Source organism: Trichosurus vulpecula, chromosome 2 (genome assembly GCF_011100635.1).
Source record: "Trichosurus vulpecula isolate mTriVul1 chromosome 2, mTriVul1.pri, whole genome shotgun sequence".
In the NCBI taxonomy this organism is placed as follows: Eukaryota; Metazoa; Chordata; class Mammalia; order Diprotodontia; family Phalangeridae; genus Trichosurus; species Trichosurus vulpecula.
In genome coordinates this window covers 335,654,365-335,676,563 of record NC_050574.1, presented here as the reverse complement: position 1 = coordinate 335,676,563, position 22,199 = coordinate 335,654,365, and the positions used below count along the sequence as shown (strand labels likewise).

At 39.8% G+C, this 22,199-nt stretch overlaps 1 protein-coding gene across 1 annotated transcript in view; it reads left to right on the top strand.

Moving 5' to 3' along the window:
- Positions 1-22,199, top strand: part of CASR (calcium sensing receptor) — a 90,521-nt gene that overhangs the window by 41,245 nt on the left and 27,077 nt on the right. The window contains exon 4 of the mRNA XM_036746616.1: positions 13,552-13,782. Coding sequence (XP_036602511.1) covers positions 13,552-13,782 — 231 coding nt within the window. The remainder of the gene's footprint in view (positions 1-13,551; positions 13,783-22,199) is intronic.

The window sequence follows — 22,199 nt, the reverse complement described above, 5'->3', positions numbered from 1 at the left end:
ACTCAGGAAGGACAATGGATGAGGTGTTATGGTGTGGTAGAAATAACACTGAATTCTCATCAAAAGACCTGGTTTTGAGCCCTAGCTCTGACATTTACTGGGTGTGCTCGGGCTAGACAGAAGTCTCTTCACGTCCCTGAGGATCCGTTTCTTCATCTATAAAATGGAGCTCGTGAATATTTGCCCTATCTACCTCACACGTTGTACAGAAATACTTTATAAACTGCAGAGTTCTACATACATGAGTTCCCTGTGACTACATCTAAAAGGAAGATGAGGGATGAGTGGCACGGAAGAAGGATAGCAACAGATATATATGAGAGATGTGATTAACAATACATCAAAGATCTGTGATTTCATCAATAATAGGGACTCTCTCAACTGATGCATTTCTCCCCTCTCCATCCATCCTCCAAACCACTATAAAATAAAAAATTCCTCCTAAAGTAAAGGTCCATCTACCTTTTTCCAGGCTTATTTTTTACCACTTCCCTTTACAAACTCTACATTTATGGACCTTTGCTTTAAAATTTGGCAGGGGAACTGTGAAAAGGGATAGGAAAGGAGCCAATGGTTTTGGTGTCTTGTCTTCCTCCAGGTGCCAAAAATCATTGCTCTCCCTATACTTCTGTGTAAGTCAAGCAGACTGTAGTTTAATTAGAAAATTGTAATGACTTCTGTCAAGTGTTTAGGACTATACTTTGGAGAAGTATTGCACCAGTAGACAGCTCTTGCTAAAGCATCTGTAGGCAGGTTATTTAGCCAGTTTTCAAGTCTCTACTGCATTGAGATTTTACTAGGTACTGTGAGGAACGAAGAACAAATGGAAGCTTGCAGATAATCCTGGGCAATGGTAATTAGCCCCCTGCCAAGTGGATAGGCAGGGATGAAAGAAAGGACAGCTCTTGGATCCATGACAACAGAAATTCACAGTACATTCTGCATGCACCACAGGTCCTCCCATAAGTAACTAGAGCAGCCTTCTAAAGAAAATTTGTGTGTGAGTGTGTGTGTGTGTGCATGCGCACGTATGTATGTGTATATATACACATATATACACATAGACACTATACATAATATATGTACACGCATACATACATGCTATATATAATATATACCATACACAGACATATGTATATATCTACACACACTATATATACTATATACTATATATGCATATACATATATACACATAAACATACACATTGTGTATAATATAGACATACACATGTATGTGTACACATACATATACATACATATTTGCATCTCTGTGTGTATGTGTACATACATACACATACATACGTATAAAACAGGGGTATATATATCCACATTTCAAAACCTTGTTTGTATATATGTATGTGTGTGTATATATGTATATATACACACATATATGTGTGTGTATATATACGTATGTGTGTGTATATGCATATACATGCATACATACATATCTATATATAAACAAGGTTTTGGAATGTGGATGAGACAAGGATGATGTAACCCGAAATAAGGAGAGAGTTCCTTGGAATATTTAATAATAATCACTAACATTTGTATAGCACTTCAAGGTTTGCACAGTGTTTCACGCATATTGTCTCATTTGATTCTCACAACAAAGATTGTAGGTAGCCCCATTTTTTCGCTGAGGAAATGAAGGCTGAGATGTTAAGTGACTTCCTCAGAGTCACAAGCTAGTTAGTGTCAGAAGCAGGATTTAAACTCAGGGCTTCCTCCCTCCAAGTCCAGCACTCTCTCCATTTATACCACTTAGCTATTGTAATATTGAATACTGAAAAAAGGGGTTAGACTGAAAATCACAAGATATCCCATACATAGGCTGGAGAAAAGGCTGCCCTAGCTGGGTAGCATAGTACCCAGTTGTCTTGCCTAGGTAAACTTATAATGGAGGCAAGTGACTACCAGATGACAAAAGCTTGATAAGAATGTCCCTTAAGACCATCTGTCTCCCTTTGATCACCTAAGGTTCTGTATAATCTCTAAACAGTATTAATTCAGACTCAAGGATGCAAATATTCTGGTTCCCTCAGCAATTAAATTTGCAATAAATGAATTATCCCTCTGATAATACCCAGCTTTGTGTGACTTTGAGCACATGAATTAGCTTTTTCATTTTTAAATTTAAATGTAATTTTTTAAGTTAATGAAAATTCACCTTTCCCTTCAATCTTCTCCCTCCAGAAAGAAAAGCAAAATCCTTTTAACAAATAAGCATAGTTGACCAAAATAAATTCCCACATTGGACAACATCCAAACAGGGATGTCTCTCTGTATCCTAAGTTCATCTGCCTTTGTTAGGAAGTGGACAGCAACCTTCATTTGAATCAGTGTTTCCTTAAATAAGTTGACTGCTGGAGTTCCAGACTTGTACAGCTGAGAAATCATACCTAGAAAAACAGAGAGATGTGATGAGCTTTGCAATTTAATCATATTCTAATCTTTTTTTGGAGGGGTGGGTTATATTTTTCCCTCTAAAATTATTATATTTTATTTTTTATATACTAGTATTTTATTTTTTCCCAGTTGTAGGTAAAGGCAGTTTTAGCATTCATTTTTACAAGATTTTGAGTTCTAAATTTATCTCCCTCCTTCCCTGCCCTCCCCTCTTCCTAAAATGGTAAACAAATTGACATAGGTTATATATGTGCAATCATGTAAAACATATTTCCACATTAGTCACAGTTGTGAAAGAAGAAACAGACCAAAAGGAAAAAAAAACAATGAGAAAATTAAAGTGAGTGAAAAAAGTATGATTCGATCTGCATTCAGAGTCCATCAGCTGTTTATCATATGGATGGCATTTCCATGAGTCCTTTGTAATTGTCATGGACTATTGTATTGCTGAGAAGAGCTAAGTCATTCAGAGTTAATCATCACACAGTGTTGCTATTAGTGTGTACAATGTTTCCCTGGTTCTGCTCATTTCATTTTGCATCAGTTCATACAAGTCTTTCTAGGTTTTTTCTGAAATCTGCCTGCTCATCATTTCTTATTGTACAATTATTCCATCACATTCATATACCATCACTTGTTTAGCCATTCCCCAGTTGATGAGCATCCCCTCAATTTCCAATATTTTGCCATCATGAAAAGAGCTGCTGTAAATATTTTTGCACATGTGGTTCCTTTTCCCTTTTTTACATTTTTTTTTTGGTTCAGCACTATGATTTCCTCAGTTTAGTGAACTCTGTGTATAAGCTCTCTCCACTGACGGGAATCAGCAAACTCATATGTAACTCACAGACTTAGACAGTTGCCTTGGACACTGAGAGTTTAAGTGACTTACTCATGGCCACACAACTAGTATAAGTGAGAGTCAGGAAGACTTGAACCCAGGTCTTCTTGATGCCAAAGCTGGCCCCATCCTGATTCTCTATCATGTTGTCTTTCCAGGACTGTGTTGGTGAATGTTTAATGACCAACTCTGGGATGGGGGTAATATATACACATTTTTTGAAGTTTAATCTTCATTATTAATATTGTATCCATCACTTTCTTAAGACTAGAAAATCAACAGAATAATCAATCAAGCCCTGGTTTGTAGTTCTTGCCATATTTCCAAGGTGTAAATGCTTGTAATGAAAATTTAACAATCAGCTCTCCTGAGCTATTTTGAACAGGCTAACACTCTGCTCCCCCTCATCGTTACAATAGGAATACATTCCTATAAAAATATTTGTGGTGTCTTTAAGAAGTCTTTCAAACCAGAGTTTGCCTTTTAACTTAGAAAATATTTGTATTGCCTTCTTTTATTTTGGGCAATTCCCTAGGAAGCCTAGGAGAATGGGAATCAAGTTGCTCTGGACAATGGGAAGCAGGATTGGAACTCAGGTCTTCCTGACTCCAGGTCCAGTTCTTTATTCACCGTGCAAGCTGCTAGCATGTAATAAATGTGTCATGATAATGTTCACATGATAACTTTGTTATATATTTAAAAGGAATAGCTAGTTGTACATAATAGATTTGCAGTTTCACAGGCAAATCATCTTCTTTTATTATACTATGTTATAGAAATGCTTGTTTTATCCTATAAATTTAAAATTAAATAAATTTTAAAACTTTTTAAAAGAAATTAAATCATAAAGTCAGTAACTGCCATTTTTCATTTTTGCCTTCTTAGTGTTTAGCCTAATAAATAATAAGTACTTAGTAACTGTGGAATTGAATTGAGCTAATTGAATTATGTTTTATGGGGCGGGCCTAGTAATTACTTAAAGACACTATGATCTTAAGGGTGTTATTACCAGTGGTGTGCTGGTACGTGTTTAACAATCAGCTCTCAAAAAGTAGGTAAAACACACTTTTAAGTTAACCTGCATTATTAATATTTCGCTATAATTTCCCCAAGTCTAGAAATCAACAATAGCCTTATTACATTGCAGCATCATAGTATAAATAAATACACAAACTGAAGATTGAAGAATCAGCTCTCCTGAACTGGTTCAAAGGGGTTGCAGCACAACTTTGGGGACTGTACCTGAAACTCCCTTCTTTGCTGCTGGCCTGCTAGTTACGAGTCAGCCTCCTCTTACCTGGACTACAGTTAAATATTTAGTGAGAAGATAAGTGTGCTGGATAGTAGGGAAAGGAAAGGGACTCCAGAAATAGAATACATGGTTCTGCCTTTTAGTGGGGGAAGGGAATAAGCATTTATATAACACCTACTTTGTGCCAGGCACTGTGCTAAGCACTTTTTACAAATATCACCTTTGATCTCTTCAGGATCTCATAATCCAGTTGGAGAGATAAGCTAGATTATGAATATCTAGATACTTATTTAATATTAATGTTATAATACAAATAAAATTAATATTTAATATTTGTTTAGTATTAATATTTAACATTTAGATAAGCTAAAGTAAGAATATTTAGAGGTGGAAAGGACCTCAGAGGTCATCTAGTTCAATGCTCTCTTATTACAGATGAGGGAACTGAATCCTAAAGAAGTCAAGTGACTTGACTGAAGTCACACAGGTAGAAAATGGCAAAGTTCAGGTGTCAACCCTGGTCCTCTTGACTTCTGACCCAGGACTCTTTCCACTATATCTCACTGAGAGTTTGAATGACTTAACTGATTAATTTTTGTTAATATTTTTGAATTATTAATTAATTAAGGTAGTATTAATTAATAACTACTAAATGATGCAAAGTCATTCAAAGTCAAAGGGCAACTAAATGGCATAGTGGATAGAGTCCTACATCTGGAGTCAGAAAGACCCATCTTCCTGAGTTCAAGTCTGGCCTCAGACATTTACTAGCTTCGAGACTTTGGGCAAGTCACTTAATCCTGTTTGCCTCAGTTTTCTCATCTGTAAAATGAGTTGGACAAGGAAATGGTATACCACTCCAGTATCTTTGCCAAGAAAACCCCAAATGTTGTCATGAAGAGTTGCACATGACTGAACAACAACAATAAATAAGAAAGCAACCAACTAAGGGCTGAGTAGTATGATGCCAATCATAAGTGCAATAAGAGTTCAGACAAGAGCTAATGAATTAATGTAAAAGCCTTTATTAAGCAAGTACTATGTGCCAAGCACTGGGAGAAGGACAGGGCTCAGGGAGAAGAGTGGTGATACCTGAGCTACACCTTGGAGGACTGGGGCAGGGGGAGAGTTTGAATAGGTATGGAGGAGGAAGGAGGTAGGTATTCTATGTTGGGGAAAATAATGAAAGGATGGAGAGTGGAAAGAAGAGAGAAACAAAGACTGGAAAGCTGGCCTGCTCCCCCATTTCCTTCATGCCTTCTTTTCCTTGCTTTCCATTCCCCACTAGCTTTGATGGTTTCCCTAAGAATCACCCAAATATCCATAGGCAAGCATTGGAAATAATACCTGAACTGAATTTGGAGTCAGGGAGCCCAGAATCAAAATCTGTTTTGTCTGTATACTTACTAGCTGAGTGACCTTGGGCAAGTCACTTCCTTCTGTGAGTTTCATTTTCCTTGGTTATCCAATAAAGGCAATGCACTAGACATTGTCTAAGGTCCTGTCCATCTCTAGGATCCTGCAATGAGATGTCAGCTTGAAGATTGTTCTCAAGCTGTCAGGAGCCCTGTAAATTAGAGACAGACTTTGTAGGGGGAGAGATGGGTGGTATAAAGAAAGAGGCGACAGGCAGGTGATCATACTATAACACCTTTTTATTAGTACAAAGGAAATTGAAATTGAAATAAACAATTTCCTTTAACAACAAAAAAGCACTGAGCCGTTAAAATGTTCTTTAAATCAACAGTGTGTTCACATCCCTCTGTAAACACCTTTCTCTGTAATAACTTGGTGCTATTTGCCAAGGCAAACAATTTGTAAATGAAAGAAGAAATAACATTCTGCTGGCTTCTGCCTTTCAGAATGCCTTGTTTTCTTCACGTTCCATTTCCCACCTGAGGCCTTTCCTCATCACCCCCACTTCCTGCTCACCTTGTTAGTATTTTCTCTTTAAAATCACTTTGAGTTTAATTGTAAGTAGGCATTACTGGCAGGCTTCTTCCTCTGCTGTGTTTCTCTCTGGTAGGAGGACAGCAGCAAAGGCTGCTGCTGCTGCCCAGGATATGAATTCAGATCTATGTGCATGGTATGTAACACATACCCTCACAAGCTAGTGCACAAATGTCTGTCAGCTCCTTGAGGGCAGGGATTTTTTCTTTTTCTTTTTGTCTTTGTATCAAGTGCCTCACACTGCCCCTCCAACATAATAATCAATGAATGTTTCTTGAATTGAGTTGAATCCAGTGTGTTCTCCCCTCAGCTCATAGACTGTTCAAAAGCCTGGACCGAAAAAGATCTTAGAGATCATTAAAGCCAACTTTTTCATTTTTTAGATAATGAGGCTGAGGCTCAGAGAAGCAAGATTTGCTCAAGGTCACCCTAATGGCAAGCAAAGTGGGAATTTTTGCTATCTTTTGTTTTGGAGTGCTTCTCAGCACTAAGGCAATCAAGTGCCTTTGACTGAGTCTTGCCTTTGTTTGAATCAAGAGTCTTTGATGACCTGCTTAAGTCACAAGAAAGCCTAAGTCACGTGAGTTTGAGTCACATGGTTGTGATGCCCTCTGACTCTGAAGAAGTGTATATATACTCTGAGGTTAGCATTTTGCTTGGGGGCTTACTCATTGGAACAGTGTTCCTGTGATTTGGCCAGACGAGACTCTGGGTAGCCATTAAGGAGCCCCCCAGTTTTGAAAACCCAGATGTTGGTGCTTCTCTCTCTGGTAACTATATGTATTGCTGATTTCCGTTATTTGTCTGTTGATTTGTGTTATTTGCTTTGTATATATAATTTCTGCTTCTAATTTCTGTTAGTGTTTTCTCTAGAGTTCAGGGTACTGATGTTTTCCCCTGAACTAAGCGAATGATATATGTATGTTTAATTGAAGTGAGATCGTTAACCCCTTAAAGTTGCTTTCCTTAGAAAAGCAAATCCAAGAACCAGTGCTGGTAGCCCTCCTATGTGCTTGTGTTATTGGCCTTACGCCTCTACAGCGGCTGCAAGTAACATTGTTGTTACAGTCACCCAGCAAGTTCGTAGCAAAGTCAGGACCAGAACTTGGGCATACTACTCACAGTTCAGCAGAGTATAAACTATGGCTATGGGACAGCTGTGTGTATTTCCCTTTCCTGGTGTGGAACTAGCTCACACAATGATCAAACCCATGACTTTCACTTTATGCTATAACAAACTGCGCTACCTGACCTAGCCTCACCAGGTAATACCGCTCATTTTCTTCTGCTCTTTTTCTCCCCACTCCCAGATTTCACATAGTTCTTAAAGTGCCATCTGCAGTTAGGTGGCAAAGTCTATAGAGCACAGAGCCTGAAATCAGGAAGACTCCTCTTCTTGAGTTCAAATCTGGCCTCAGACACTTACTAGTTATGTGACCCTGGGTAAGTCACTTAACCTTGTTTGCCTCAGTTTCCTCATCTGTAAAATGATCTGGAGAAGGAAATGGCAAGCCACTCTAGTATCTCTGCCAAGAAAACCCCAGATGGGGTCACAAAAAATCAGACAGGACTGAAAAAACAACCAATCAACATCTGTAGTAAATGCCTATCAATTTTTGGTTTTCTCATTTGAATTTCATAGCATTAATAACTAAATTTGTTTTCTTCTAGATTTAAAGAGGCTCCTAACAGTCACATTTTATATCCAGTATGTGACCTCCATCCTAAATTTTTAGTATAAAGAACATAGTCCCTGGAGGCAGAGGACCCGGATTCAAATCCTATCTCTGATCCTTACTACCTGTATATCCTTGGGAAAGGCACCTAGTTTCTCTGGACCTCAGTGTCCTTATCTGTATAATAATACTTGTGACATCTACCTCACAAGGTTGTTTTGAGGATCAAATGAGATAAAGGGCTTCCATCAGCTTAAAGTGTCTTGTAAATGTAAGTTTTGCTTTAGCATTCCAGATAATGCTCTTTAAGGTTTGCAAAGGAAGTCTTCTCCAACTTCTCTTAATTCTGTTCTTTCCCTTGATTAGTTATTTTCTATTTATCCCAGATATATTTTGTATATATTTGTTTGTATGTTGTTTCCCCCATTAGAGGGGAATTTGCCCATCAGGCTCCTTGAGGGCAGGGACTGTCTTTTGTCTCTTGTAGCCCTGGAGTTTAGCACATTGCCTGACACCTAGGAGGCACTTAAAATTTTTTTTTGATTAGTTGATTGATTAATTATCTCACTTGGTAGGCTGTGAGTTACTTCAGGACAAAGATTATCTTTTGCCCCTTCTTGTATCCCCAGAACTTAGCACAGTGCCTGGCAATGGTAAACACTTAATAAATGCTTATTGACTCTCTTACTGGTTGGCACAACAACCCTGTGAGGTAGATCCTATTATTATCCTCATTTTAAAATTGAGGAAACTGAGGCAGACAGAAGCCAAGCAACTTCTCCAGGGTCACACAGCTAGTAAGTGTCTGAAGCAGGATTTGAACTCGGGTCTTCCTGACTCCCAAGTCTAACATTCTACACACTGCATCACCTAACTGCCTCAGGTCATAAGGAGTTTTTATGTAAGGCCATTCCTGCTATTAGCCCTCAATATATTACTTGTTATGTGATTTCTGTAGTACTAAGGAGCATATTTGGATACAAGAATCCATCTATACTATCTCTGACAAATGGTCATCCAGCCTTTGCTTAAAGCTCTGTACTGAGGAGAATCTACTTGAGATGTTTGTGGATGGAGGGCTAGACTTGGAATCAGGAAGATATGGGTTCAGATCCTACCCCTAATCCTTCTTAGCTATGTGACTATGAGCAGTTTTCTGAAGCTGGATTTGTTCATCTATAAAATGGCGATAATAATGCCTATAGTACATACCTGATTAGGCTAGTGTGAGGTTCTAATGAGATAATGTCTGTAAAGCTCTTTGTAAGCTTTAAAGTACTATGTAAATATCAGTTGTTGTAGTATTTTTACCATCACTATTATTGTTATTGTCAATATCATTATCAACACCACCACTACTACCTCTACCATCATCACCACCATCACCACCACTACCACTACCACCACTACCACTACTACTTCCTGATGCAGCACATTTCACTTTGAGATATCTGTTAGGAAGTTTTTTTCTTATATGTATCTAAAATCTGCCTTTTTGGCAACTTCTACTTATTTTTCATTCTGCCCTTTAATTACACATGGATGCAACCTAACCCCGTTTCCCAGGAAGTTCTTGAATCAGTCAATCAACAAGGATTTCTTAAGCACCTACTTTATGTCAGGTGCTGGAGATATAAGATAGCTACCATCTCCATCCCTTCTCCTCCTCTTCCTCGATCATTTTTTCTACAGGCTAAACATTCCCCATTCCTCCAACCTATCTTTTTATAGAATATCTCAAAGCACTTTACCATTGGTCACCTTCTACTTAATGCTCTCCAGCATATGGATAATCTTCCTAAATTACCTACCCAGAACTGAACATACTATTCTGAACATGTTATGATCTGACCAAGGCAGAGAGCAGCGAGAATATCACTTCTCTCACTCTGCACAGTAGGTCTCTTCTAAATGTAGCCTAAGATTACATTAGCTTTTTTTTTTTTGGCTGACATGCCACACTGTTGACTCAAACTCAGCTTACTATGCACTAAAATGCCAATATTTTCTCCATACAAACTAGCTATGCTGCCCCAATCTTAAAGATTTTTTGAGCTCAAGGTTAAGAGTTCTCATTGAGATCTGATGCTTTTTGTCTTTTTAGATTCAACCCATTGTACTAGCCTCTCATGATCTTTTTGGATCCAATATGTTAGCTATCTCTCCCAGTTTTATGTCATATGAAAAATTGATAAACATGTCATCTATACCTTCATTTAAGTTATTGATAAAAATTTTAAACAGGGCAGGGCAAGGTCAAGTTCCTGGGGTTCTCCACTAAACCACATCTTTTACAGGAAGTCTATTCCAACCTCTCTGGATTCTGATGCCTTCCCTATGTTAATTATGTCCTATTTATTGCATATGTAGCTTTTAAGCATGTATTTGTTCGCACGTTATCTCCTCCATTATGAGTTCCTTAAGGTCCAGGACTATCTTTTTTGGAGGGGGAAAAGCAGGGCAATTGGGTTAAGTGACTTGCTCAAGGTCACACAGCTAGTAAGTATGTCAAAGTGTCTGAGGCCACATTTGAAGTCAGGTCCTCCTGACTCCAGGGAGGGTGCTCTACTCACCGCACCACCTAGCTGCCCCTGGGCCAGGACTATCTTTTGCCTCCTTTTGTATCCCCAGTGATTAGCACTGTGCCTGGTGCTTAATAAACGTTGATTGATTGCTAAAGACCTTTTAAGTTGACATCAAACCAATTACAGACTCACCTAACTACACATAATAGTTTAGCCCATATCTCTCCTTTTACCCAAGGATTGGAAGAGAGATTTTGTTCAATGCTTTGCTAAAATCTAGGCAAATTGTCACTTAATAGCATTACTCTGGTTTACCAGTCTAGTAAGCCCAGGATTGTCTTCCCCCATCGAGCCAGGGGAGGGAGCTCTCTTCCTGCTGGTTCATTTTCTCCACCCAACCCACCTTCCTGCAGGAGTTGGTTGGGTGTGGTGGGTTGGGAGGATGCAGAAGGAAAGGGTTTGGAAAGCACATGGGGAAAGAGGATTGCAAAACCAAGATCAGTGGTAAACAAGACCCCAAAAGGGATATTGTGCCTCAGAGCTGGTTGGGTGTGTGTGTGTGGGGTGGGGGGGGGCTGGAAGGAGGCAGGACTCTCAAACTCAGATTTTCTGATTCAAAGTCTAGTGCTTTTTTTCCTCTGCACCACACTGTACCCTTTCTTCAGTATTCCTATAATCCCCAGTAGCACATTAGATGTGTAATGAACAACCAGTAAATGCTGGTCATTGACTGAAGTGAGATAAATTACTGTAGTGTCCGCTGCCAGGTCTTGACCAGAGGATCATAGGATTTAGAGATGAAAGGACATAAGAGATCATCTAGTCCAATGTATTCATTTTAATACAAAAAATAAGCATTCATGTTCTTTCTCTCTTCTCTACTACCCCTGGGGGAAAAATCTTATTCAAATATGCACAGTCAAGAAAATTAAAATTAAATTGTGTTAGTCACATTGAAAAGCATGTCTCATTCTGCACATTTAAGTCATCCTCTCTCTGCTGGGAGGTAGGTAGCCTGTTTCATCATCGGCCCTCTGAAATCATGGTTGATCATTCGGTTGATCAGAGCTTTTAAGTATTTCAAAGTTGTTCATTTATTGCAAGATTGGTGTTATTATGTAAATTGTTTTCCTGGTTCTACACACTTCATTCCAAGATAGTTCATAGAAGTCTTCCCAAGTTTTTCTGAAACTATTCCCTTCCTCATTTCTTACAGCACCATAGTATTCTATCACATTCATCTACCAGAACTTGTTCCATCATTCCTCAATTAATAGGCACTTGATTTTCAGCTCTTTGTCACCCCAAAAAGATCTCTACTAAATATTTTTTGTATGTGTGGGTTCTTTTCCTCTTTCTTTGATCTCTTTGGTATATAGACCTCGTAGTTATATTACTGGACCAAAGTCTATGCAAAGTTTTGTAACTTTTTGCCAATATTTAATTTTAGAGAGGAAAACTGAGGCCAAGAAAGAGAAAATGACTTACTTAAAAGTCACAAGTGACAGAGCTAGGATTCAAACCCAGAACTTTGGACTCCAAATCCCATATCCTTTCTACACAATATTTAGAATGGCATTGGCCATCACTGCCATCAACTTCTTGGTGAGTGACTGAAAGGTAAGGGCAAAATACTGGTAATAGTGATGATCCATACCATACTCAGCCTGGGACAATGGAAAGAGTTCTAGATTTGGAATCAGAGGACTTGAGTTCAAATCCCAGCTCTGTCACTCACTAACTGTGACTTCAGACAATTCACTTAACCTCTCTAGGGCTATAAAAATTAACCGATTAAACTAAATGAGATTTAAGATGCTTTCCAGCTCTGAATCTGTGAATTTATTGAAACCAAATATTAGGATCATATATTTATACCTGGAAAGGGACCTTAGAGATAATTTGGGTGGTATAGTGGATAGAGTGTTAGACTTGGAGTCAAGAACACCTGAGTTCAAATCTTGCTTCAGATACTTACTGGCTGTGTGACCTGGGGCAAGTCTTATTCTCCATCCGCCTCAATGTCCTCAACTGTAAAATGGGGATAATAATAGCAACTGCCAGACAGCTGTTCTGAGGATCAAATGAGATATAAGAGCAAAGTGCTATGCAAACCTTAAAGCATGAGAGTCGTCGTCATCATCATCATCATCGTCATGTCCAATTCCCCATTTTGCAGATGAAGAAACTAAGGAAAAGAGAAATGAAGTGGCTGCATAAAGTTAAACAAGAAGTAGCATTATTAGGTGAGATTCAAACTCTGGTCTTCTGATTCCATTTAGAATACTTTCCATCTCACCAAGCCCTGAGCCTATGAACTTCAGTCTTGCCCCTTTCATTCCATGTGTAGTGGTGATTTTATGGCAACTCAGTATTAGAGAAAGAGCAACATAAGGAGGATCGTGGGATCATAGATTCAGAGGACCCTAGAGGTCATTTAGTCCAATGTCTTTATGTTATAAAAGGGGAAAGTGAGGCGCAAGCGAGGTAAGTTAATTTTTCCAAGGTGTAACACAGGCAGTAAAGGGTAAAACCAGGATTAGATTTGAAGACTTCTCACTCCAAATCCAATACTCTTTCCACTGCACCACGCTGCTTCTCAAAAAAGTGTCAACTTAGTACCAGCCACAAGTTCTGACCTGCTCCTCCAGTATGCATCTCTTGATGGGACTGGGAGCAGAAAAAATAATACGCGCTTCTTGGTCATGCCAAAGATGGCAGAATTCTTAGGTTGGCCAAGGCTAGTGGCTCGTGGGAGCTAAGATAGATTTCCTCTTATGACCTTGAAAGGGTGACTCCCCAATTCCAAATCCCAAGGGTTTACCAAAGGAACCATGTCTTCAAAATGGCCAGACGATGGCATTTATATTCAAGATGTCTTTCTCTGCTCTTCTTTAGGTTTTGAAACACCTGCGGCACTTAAACTTCACCAACAATATGGGCGAGCAGGTAGATTTTGATGAGTTTGGGGACCTGGTGGGCAACTATTCAATCATCAACTGGCACCTTTCCCCAGAGGATGGCTCCATCATCTTTAAGGAGGTTGGGCATTACAATGTTTATGCCAAGAAGGGTGAACGGCTCTTCATCAATGAGGAGAAAATTCTGTGGAGTGGATTCTCGAGGGAGGTATGTACTGAATATAAGAAAGCCATGAGTGGTCTACTGACAGGAGCAAATAATGTATGGGCAAGATGGGTGATTTCTTTGGGGAAATGTTAGCTCAGAAACAAATGCCTAGCACTGTCCGACTAGATAGCTTCTTTGCTAGGGAAAATTTAGCTGCAATGGAATCGTAACAATCATTCACAAGAATAAAGCTCACATGGAGAAGGAGGATGAAAGAAAATTCTGCTTCTCCAGGAGTCCCACTAGGTCATTCTTGAAGTTTGAAGCACTTTACCTAGAGTTATGGAATCTCCCAGAAGTATAAAAAATGCTAATAGCTGACATTTTAACAATACTTTAAAGTTTGCAAAGTACTTTACATGTATTATTCCATTTGGTCCTGATAGCATCCTCTGCCATAGATATTCTAGATTATTATTAAGAAAACCCTCAATGTAAAAACAAAATATATTAATAAGAAATTATTGAAGATAAAAAAGAAATCCCTCAGCCCGAATGTCCCAGCTTGTAGAAAAAAAAACAGCTGTACAGCCTCTATTCTCATTTATTATCTCTTTTCTTTTATCCTCCCCCCATCCCCATTCCTGACTTGGGCAATTCCAAACCACTGAATAAATTGTGTCATAATGTTCTGGGGGGAGAGAAGGAGGGAGGGAAAAAAGGAGGAGACTCTTCAAATCTCAGTATTTTATCTCCCTTCTTGTGTATCTCCAGATCTTTTCTAGTCATCCTCCGAAGGTGAAGTAGTGTATGGAATCAGGGAGGGGAGTCACTAAATTTCTTTTTCTTCATTGCATTTCTGATGAAATTTTCTAATAATAATAATAATATTTACAAGTGCACGCCATACTACATTTAGGTGAAGTAGATAGCTTCCCTTGTTTTACAGGTAGCTAGGTGGCACAGTGAATAGAGTGCTGGGTCTGAAGTCAGGGAAACTCATCTTCATGAATTCAAATCTGGCCTCAAACACTTGCTAGCTGTGTAATCCTAGGCTAGTCACTTAACCCGGTTTGCCTCAGTTTCCTCATCTGTAAAATGAGACTGAGAAGAAAAACCACTCCAGTATCTTTATTAAGAAAACCCCAAATGGGGTTACAAATATTCTGAAATGATTAATCAACAAGAACAAAATCTTACAGGTAAGATGCCTGAGACACAGGGATAGGTCTCTAGTGGGTATCTTAGCTCATTCCCTACTACTTTTGCCTCTGTCTTTTTTCCTGTGAATCGGGTCAGGAATCATTGTTGTGTTTGTCCTTCGTTTTTGAAGAGGACCACGACATCAGGGAAATGATGACATAAGACATCTGGGGCCAGTGGCCAGATACTTATCAGGGTGACCGGAGACGTCCCAGGATGCAATGGGAGACCCTGGCCCTTTTAGGCTAAGATTTTTTCAGGTTCTCACTTTGGGTGAGGTAGTAGATAGGGCTCTTTAAGAAGTGAGTCAAGGGATGGCCCTTTTAATTGAAAAAGAAATCAAACTGGGAGGGGAAGACTCTCAGGGTTGTTGGCCAAAAGAGAAACAGTTGCTATTTACATTAACTCTGAGCCAGGAGGGCCCAAAAAGTAGCCATTAAGTGGTGCTTGGCCAGGGACCTTATAGCTGTCCAATCTATGAGCTCCAGAGTGAAGCTCTGGGTTTAAGGGTTTAAGGTTTGGTCTTGGAAGGAAGGAAGGAAGGAAGGAAGACAGAAAGAAAGAAGAAAAGAAAGAAAGAAAGAAGAAAGAAAGAAGAAAGAAGAAAGAAAGAAAGAAAGAAAGAAAGAAAGGAGGAAACCTAGCCAGTAAACACCAAATTAACTGGGCAGCTTTTGCCCATCAAAGTTTACTTTCCTTTGGGGAGGAGAAGGAGAGAGAGAGGGAAAGGGAGAGGGAGAGAGAGAGGACGAGCTGAGTTACCCAACTGGCCGGATTCCCATTCAGGCAGCACAGACCTCTGACAGGTTGTGTTTGTCCTTCATTGTCAAAAAGGACCAAGACATCAGGGAGATGATGACATGACTTTCAGTTGACTTTGATTTGAGTGAGGGAGGGCTGTGCAAGGTCACCAGCCTCACTTTCTCCTCCATCTGGGTCTAGTGGCCAGATACTCATCAGGACTACTGGAGATGGCCCAGGATGCAATTGGGTAGGGGAGGAATGGATGAGCCTACATTTCTTCCTTTAGTACTTTTATGACCAATGACACTTGGAATGTTATTCTTTCAAGGTAGATAATGTCACCTTAGAGAAGCTGGCCAGCCAGCTTCTCCAGTGTGGTCACCAGACCCGGAGTACTCCTCTCTCAACCTCACACCACCCTCTCCTCACCGATTTAGCAAACGTCATGCCAGGAGTATTTGGTGTGTCCTCTTTATCTAATCCTAGTTACTGGGCCATAATAGGCCATTCTTATCACAAACTCCTTGTGTGTGTGTAAGGATAGGGTCCTGGTTATCTTTGTATCTGCTCTCAGGCATTAGCACAATGTATGAGGACATCAGTAGATATTTATGGAATAAACAATTGCTATGTTAGCGCCCTCACCCCCCAGCTTATTGTATTACCATGCTGAGTTCAATTTGCTTCCATAGCTGATCCCTCTCCACTTGGATGGCTTTCTGGAAAGCTTGTGGTTTAGCATACGAAGAGACATCCCAAAGGCCCACAGTCCAGTACCTCTTTCCTACATTTGAAGGAATTTATTACCTTCCTAAGGCAAAGGCCGCAGAACCACAGATAATGTTCTCTATTCTTCTCAAGGCCCTAAGGCCTTCTGATACTAAGTGGGCTATTTAGAGAGGGGCATTCACTCTTTCAGGCCTCCAGGGTACCCATTTAATCCATTCTTGCTGACATAGCCAACTTTCTATAAAATTCACCTGATCCCTTATTGACATTGCAGTTTACCCAGAGCTCTTTTTGCTTTTGTTGTCAGTATTACCTATTTCCAGCTGTGTCTACACATAACTAATCTGGCCATTTCCCTGAATTAATGAGTCAGTTTAGTATAAAAATGCTCAAAATCACTTCATGTCCTCTGCCTTCTCTTTCTTCCAAATTCATTCCTTCATCCAAAAGGAGCTGAAAGAGAAAGAAGTTGGATTTCCTCTCCTCATTTATTCTCAGTCATCAAAAAGCATAATTTTGTTTCCTATAGGATCCAGGCAAACAGGAAGCTTAGAGAGATGTAGGTCTGCTGAGGCTGTGGCTTGGTTTTTATCCATTCTCAGAATGCAATGGAGAGAAGGAAGGAGTTGAGCAAGGAGGTGAGCACCAGAGACAGAGTCACTTAATAGCTCCTCATGAATTCAGCCTTCTGGATATAATTTGATTATTTTTTCAGAGGTACCATGAATTCTTAGTCTTAGAGGACATAATAATGAACTGGCTAGGCCCCCTGCCACCCCGCCCCCACCGCCCCGTGAGGATTTGGTAGGACAATGGCATCCTCAGACCCAGTGCTTGTGTTGGGTCACCTAGCAAGGTTTTAGTCCTGTCCTGTTTGTCAAATATCAAGATAACTTCCTGACTAACCAGCATGTCCAGATCCACTGATAAAGTTTTCTAGTCAATGGTAGATTACAAACAGGATGTAGTCTGATTCAGCTTTCTCGGCAGAAAAAAACGGGCCAGAACAGGCCAAGAGACATACTTGAAGGGTTAGCAGTTTAGCTCAGTGTCTCCCACTCTTGTGAATCAGAGACTTAGAAATGGAGCTGCTAGGAGGCATTTCATCATTGACTGACGAAAATTGTTGAGGAATATACAGGAAAGCAGAAAGAGGGAAGAACAAGGAGAGAGAAGGATTAAAAAAGGTTGAAATGGAACAGGAGAGATTTAGATACAAAGAAAGATGAGGGACCCAATCTAGTTATATTTCTGTGATTTTATTTTATGTTGTTAAACGTGTGTTGAGGCATATACACCTTGTATTTCCCTAATTTGTTTTTAATTTGTACCTTCAAGCATTTGTTGATGTTGGTTTCCATCCAAACAATAATAATAATTCCCATTTAAATCCTGAGGGGTAACATGACATAGTGGACAGAGAGCTGGCCTCAAAACTGGGAAGATTTGGGTTCAAATCTTGTCTCAGGCACATCTGGTTGTGTGAACCTTGGAAGAAAGGAAGGAAGGAAGGAAACATTTATTAAGTGCTTGAACTGTGCTAAGCATTTACAAATACTATTTCATTTGATCCTAACAACCCTGGGAGTTAAGTACTATTCTTATCCCCATTTTACAGTTGAGGCATACAGAAGTTTAGTGACTTGCTCGGTTGGATTTGAACTGAGGTCTTTTTTACTCCGAGCTCATCATTTTGATCCCTGTATCAACTAGCTGACTTTTTGAGTTTGCAGAGACGTTACCACGCCACACTGATAGAGGGAGTTTCCTTATCGTACACCAAAGAAATCATAGAGCCAGTCCCTATTCAAAGTTTACAAAGCACTTGCCTCATTGCAACAATGAGAAGGTAGTCCATAGTATTATCCACTTTTTTACAAATCAGGAAACTGAGGCTCACAAAGGCAAATTGGTTTCTGCAGGGTGACAAAATTTAATAAGTCTCAGAGCAAGGACTTGAACCCAAATCTTCTGATTCTGAGGCCAGTGCTCTTTCTGTGACACCTCTTTACCTCTATAGAAGCTCTAGGTTCGAATATTCAACAGTATTCTCTGTTATTTGTCACCATCCTGTTCTGCCAATAACCCAGTACTGAAACAGAGAGGAACTTTTATTTTTACTCTGTCACCTTTTCCAGAGTAAGAATTTATATCTTTTTGTAGTGCTCATTTGGTAAAGTTTCTCTATTTGTATTATATAGAAAGACATTTCTCTTTCCTGGTGTATTGTCATTGTTCAGTCATTTCAGTCGTGTTCAAATCTTCGTGACCCCTTTTGGGGTTTTCTTGACAAAGATACTGGAGTGGTTTGCCATTTCCTTCTCTAGTTCATTTAACAGGGTTAAGTGACTTGCCCAAGGTCAACCAGTTAGTAAGTGTCTGAGGCTAGATTTGAACTCAAGAGGATGAGTCTCTCTGAATTCAGGCCCAGCACTCTAACCTCTGTGCCTGCCCTTCCTGATGTATAAATGGAGAGCAAAATTGCTAATTTAGAATTCATTTGCTGGCCAAGTGGCACACTCCTATAATCTCTACTGGGGAGGAGGGTGTGGGGAGGGGGTGTTTGCAGGTTGGGTGGCTGGAGCTCAGGAGTTCCAAGATACAATCAATAAGACTCCAAGATGCAAGCTAAATTCAGTCAAGCATTTGTAGTAAGTCCAGCCCCAAGATGCCTCTGGGAGCAGGGGCCCACCAGGCTGCCTAGGGAGGGGTGAACCAGCTCAGGTCATAAACAGAGCAGGTTAAAGCTTCTGTACTGGTCAGTAATAGGATCAGGCCTGTGGGTGGCTGGTGTACTTCCAACCTGTGTGACCCAGGGAGACCCAGTCTCAAAAAAAAACCCCAAAGAACAAGCTTATAATTCATTCTCAGATCATGACCCTTGATATCAACCATTAACTTTCTAGGTAAAAATAGATTTGAGTGATCTTGTATCTTGATAGTAAAAAAGACAGCCTGAGAATGATTCATAATAACGGCTCACTTTTCTGTAGCACATTATAGCTTACAAAGTATTTTCCTCCTAACAGCCCTGTGAGGTGGACAGTACAAGCATGTTCAGTTTTTCTGTCATGTCCAACTCTTGGTGACCCCATGGACTTGTCTGTGGGGTTTTCTTGGCAAAGATACTAGAGTGGTTTGCCATTTCCTTTTCCAATGTGTTCCCATTTTATAGTTGAGGAACTAAGGTAAATAGGGGTTAAGCGATTTGCCCAGGGTCACCCAACTGGTAAATGTCTGAGGCTAGATTTGAACTCAGGTCTTCCTGATTCCAAGCCCAGTGCTCTATCTACCGCGTCACTTGGCCGACTTTAGTATAAGCATTAATATTAACATTTTATAGATGATGAGACGATGTGCCCAAGTTCATACAGTTACTAAATGGCATAACCAAGAATCAAAATGAGTTCCTCTCACTTCTGAACACAGTACTTTTTCTATAATACCATCATATAATACCTATTTTTCTCCTGTTTAGCATCAGGACTAGCAAAGACCTCCTATCTCTACGTTAAAATTTTTTTTTCATATATTATATAGGTCCTTAGTGCCACATGCACAAAAAGATCCCATTTGCCGACATTCACAACAGACAGCACATAGCCCTCTCTCAGAGTCCTAGAGATTGAAACGGCAGTAGAAATGTCTTCTGTGCTGGCGTTCATTCAGAAAAGTACTTAACAGACTGTTGCTTCAAGTGTTGTAGAGGCCAAGGCAGCTAGGCAGTACAATGGCTATGACAGCAGAGGATTGGCTCAGGCAGATTCTACCAAGCTAGAAAGGCTTTGGAGCAGTTAGGTGGCTTGGGGGACAGAGCACCAGGCATGGAGTCAGGAAGACTTATCTTCTTGAGTTCAAATCTGGTCTCAGACACTTACTAGCTGTGTGACCCTGGACAAGTCACTTAACCCTGTTTGCCTCAGTTTCCTCATTTGTAAAATGAGCTGGAGAAGGAAATGGCAAAACTCTCCAGGATCTCTGCCAAGAAAACTCCAAATGGGGTCACAAGAGGTGGACACGATTGAAATAAATGAAGAACAAAAAATTCTAAAGGTAACGTGGGATAGTTGACAGAGTGCTAAATTTGAAGATGTGGACTCAAATCCTACCCCTGACACTTACCCAGCCAATAAGACCCTTGCTAATTCCCTCTGAGTTTGGGATATTAATTAATACCTATAGTACTGACCTCCTGGACTTGTAAGGAGGATCAAATGAGATGATGTACGTAAAGCTTCAAGATGCTATTTACATGTCAGTGTGGTTATAGGAGACCTTTAAAAATCATTGCCTACTTCATTATTATTTACAATCAGCTGCAGCTTAAAGTGGAGACAGGAGTCTTAGGGTATAGTCTGGAGATTCGAAATGACAACCAAATCTCTAGAACAGCTGCTTCATTCATGAGCATTCATGAAATCACATTTGATTTCAAAATCTTTTTAAAACTCTATAGATCCCAACGTCAGACTGTGTTCCTTTTTCTATTCAACAGACATTTATTAAGTCTCTACTGTGTGCACAGGGCAGCTAGGTGGTACACTGGATAGAGCACAGGGCCTGGAGCCAAGAAGACTCATCTTCATGAGTTCAAATCCAACCTCAGACACTTACTAGTTGTGTGACCCTGGGCAAGTCACTTAACCTTGTTTGCCTCAGTTTCTTCATCTGTTAAATGAGCTGGAGAAGAAGATGGCAAACCACTCCAATATATTTGCTAAGAAAACCCCAAATGAGGTCACAAAGAGTCAGACATGACTGAAAAATGACTGAGCTGAACTGCGTGCACAACTCAGTACTAAGTGACTGTGGAGGTACAAAGCTTAGATTAGACATTAACTTCTCCATTAACTTCCTACTGAGAATAGCAGATTATGCCTGGTTTCTTCCATCAAATCCAGTCCATCGTTTTCTACATGAAGAAACCCAGGCCTACGTAAATGATACAGCTTCTTTAAGGGACAAACAGCTATAATTAGAGAACACGTTATTTTCAAATATTGTTTTCAAACACATCTGAATTTTAGCCTTTTCTCAGTTTAAGGCCAGTTTCATTAGAGTGGTTGTCAGCAACCAGAATCCACAGCTTTACTCTATAACGGAAACAAGCCCATCTCACCTGGCATGAAGAAACACTCTACTCAGAGCCATAACTAGCAGCTTTGACATCTGGCACTAAGCACCAAAAGGTGCCCTGAAATTAACTTTTATATTTCATGATGTGAAAAGAAATTAAGTAATAAAGATAAATTCAGTTCTATAGGAGGAAATGTTAGTCATGACAGTGGCTCAAGAAATAAAATCTAGGAGTTAGAAGGGCCTTTGGAAGTAATCTGATCCTCCACAGGATTTGCTGTCCTGTGCCTTTTTTTCCTTTATCAAAAACATCTCAGCAAATTTCCCTGCCAAACACTGAACAGAAAGAAAACATTACTTGCCTTTGCTGGGAAGAAATGTCTCTGCTTGTGATAGATGGGCAGTAGAGAGAAAGGCTGGTCTTCATGGAAAGAGAAGCCCTGAGGAAGTGATAGGAGAGATTGGCTGGGAATTTCTTTATGGGACAGGAGAGAACAGACCAGCTCCCACTTTGACAGCTACTTCATCTTCCCTGATTTTCAGCTGATAGTTGGTTACCTTCACTCTGCTAAAGGAACTCATGAGTTAAATTTTTGTACCCTATGAATTTTCTAATCCCTTGCTATTTTAACCTATTTGTGACTCTGATGATACTTGCATAAGATTAATATTTGGTATGTGATCTCATGAGGCTAAATTCCTAATCAACATGTTCTCATGATATG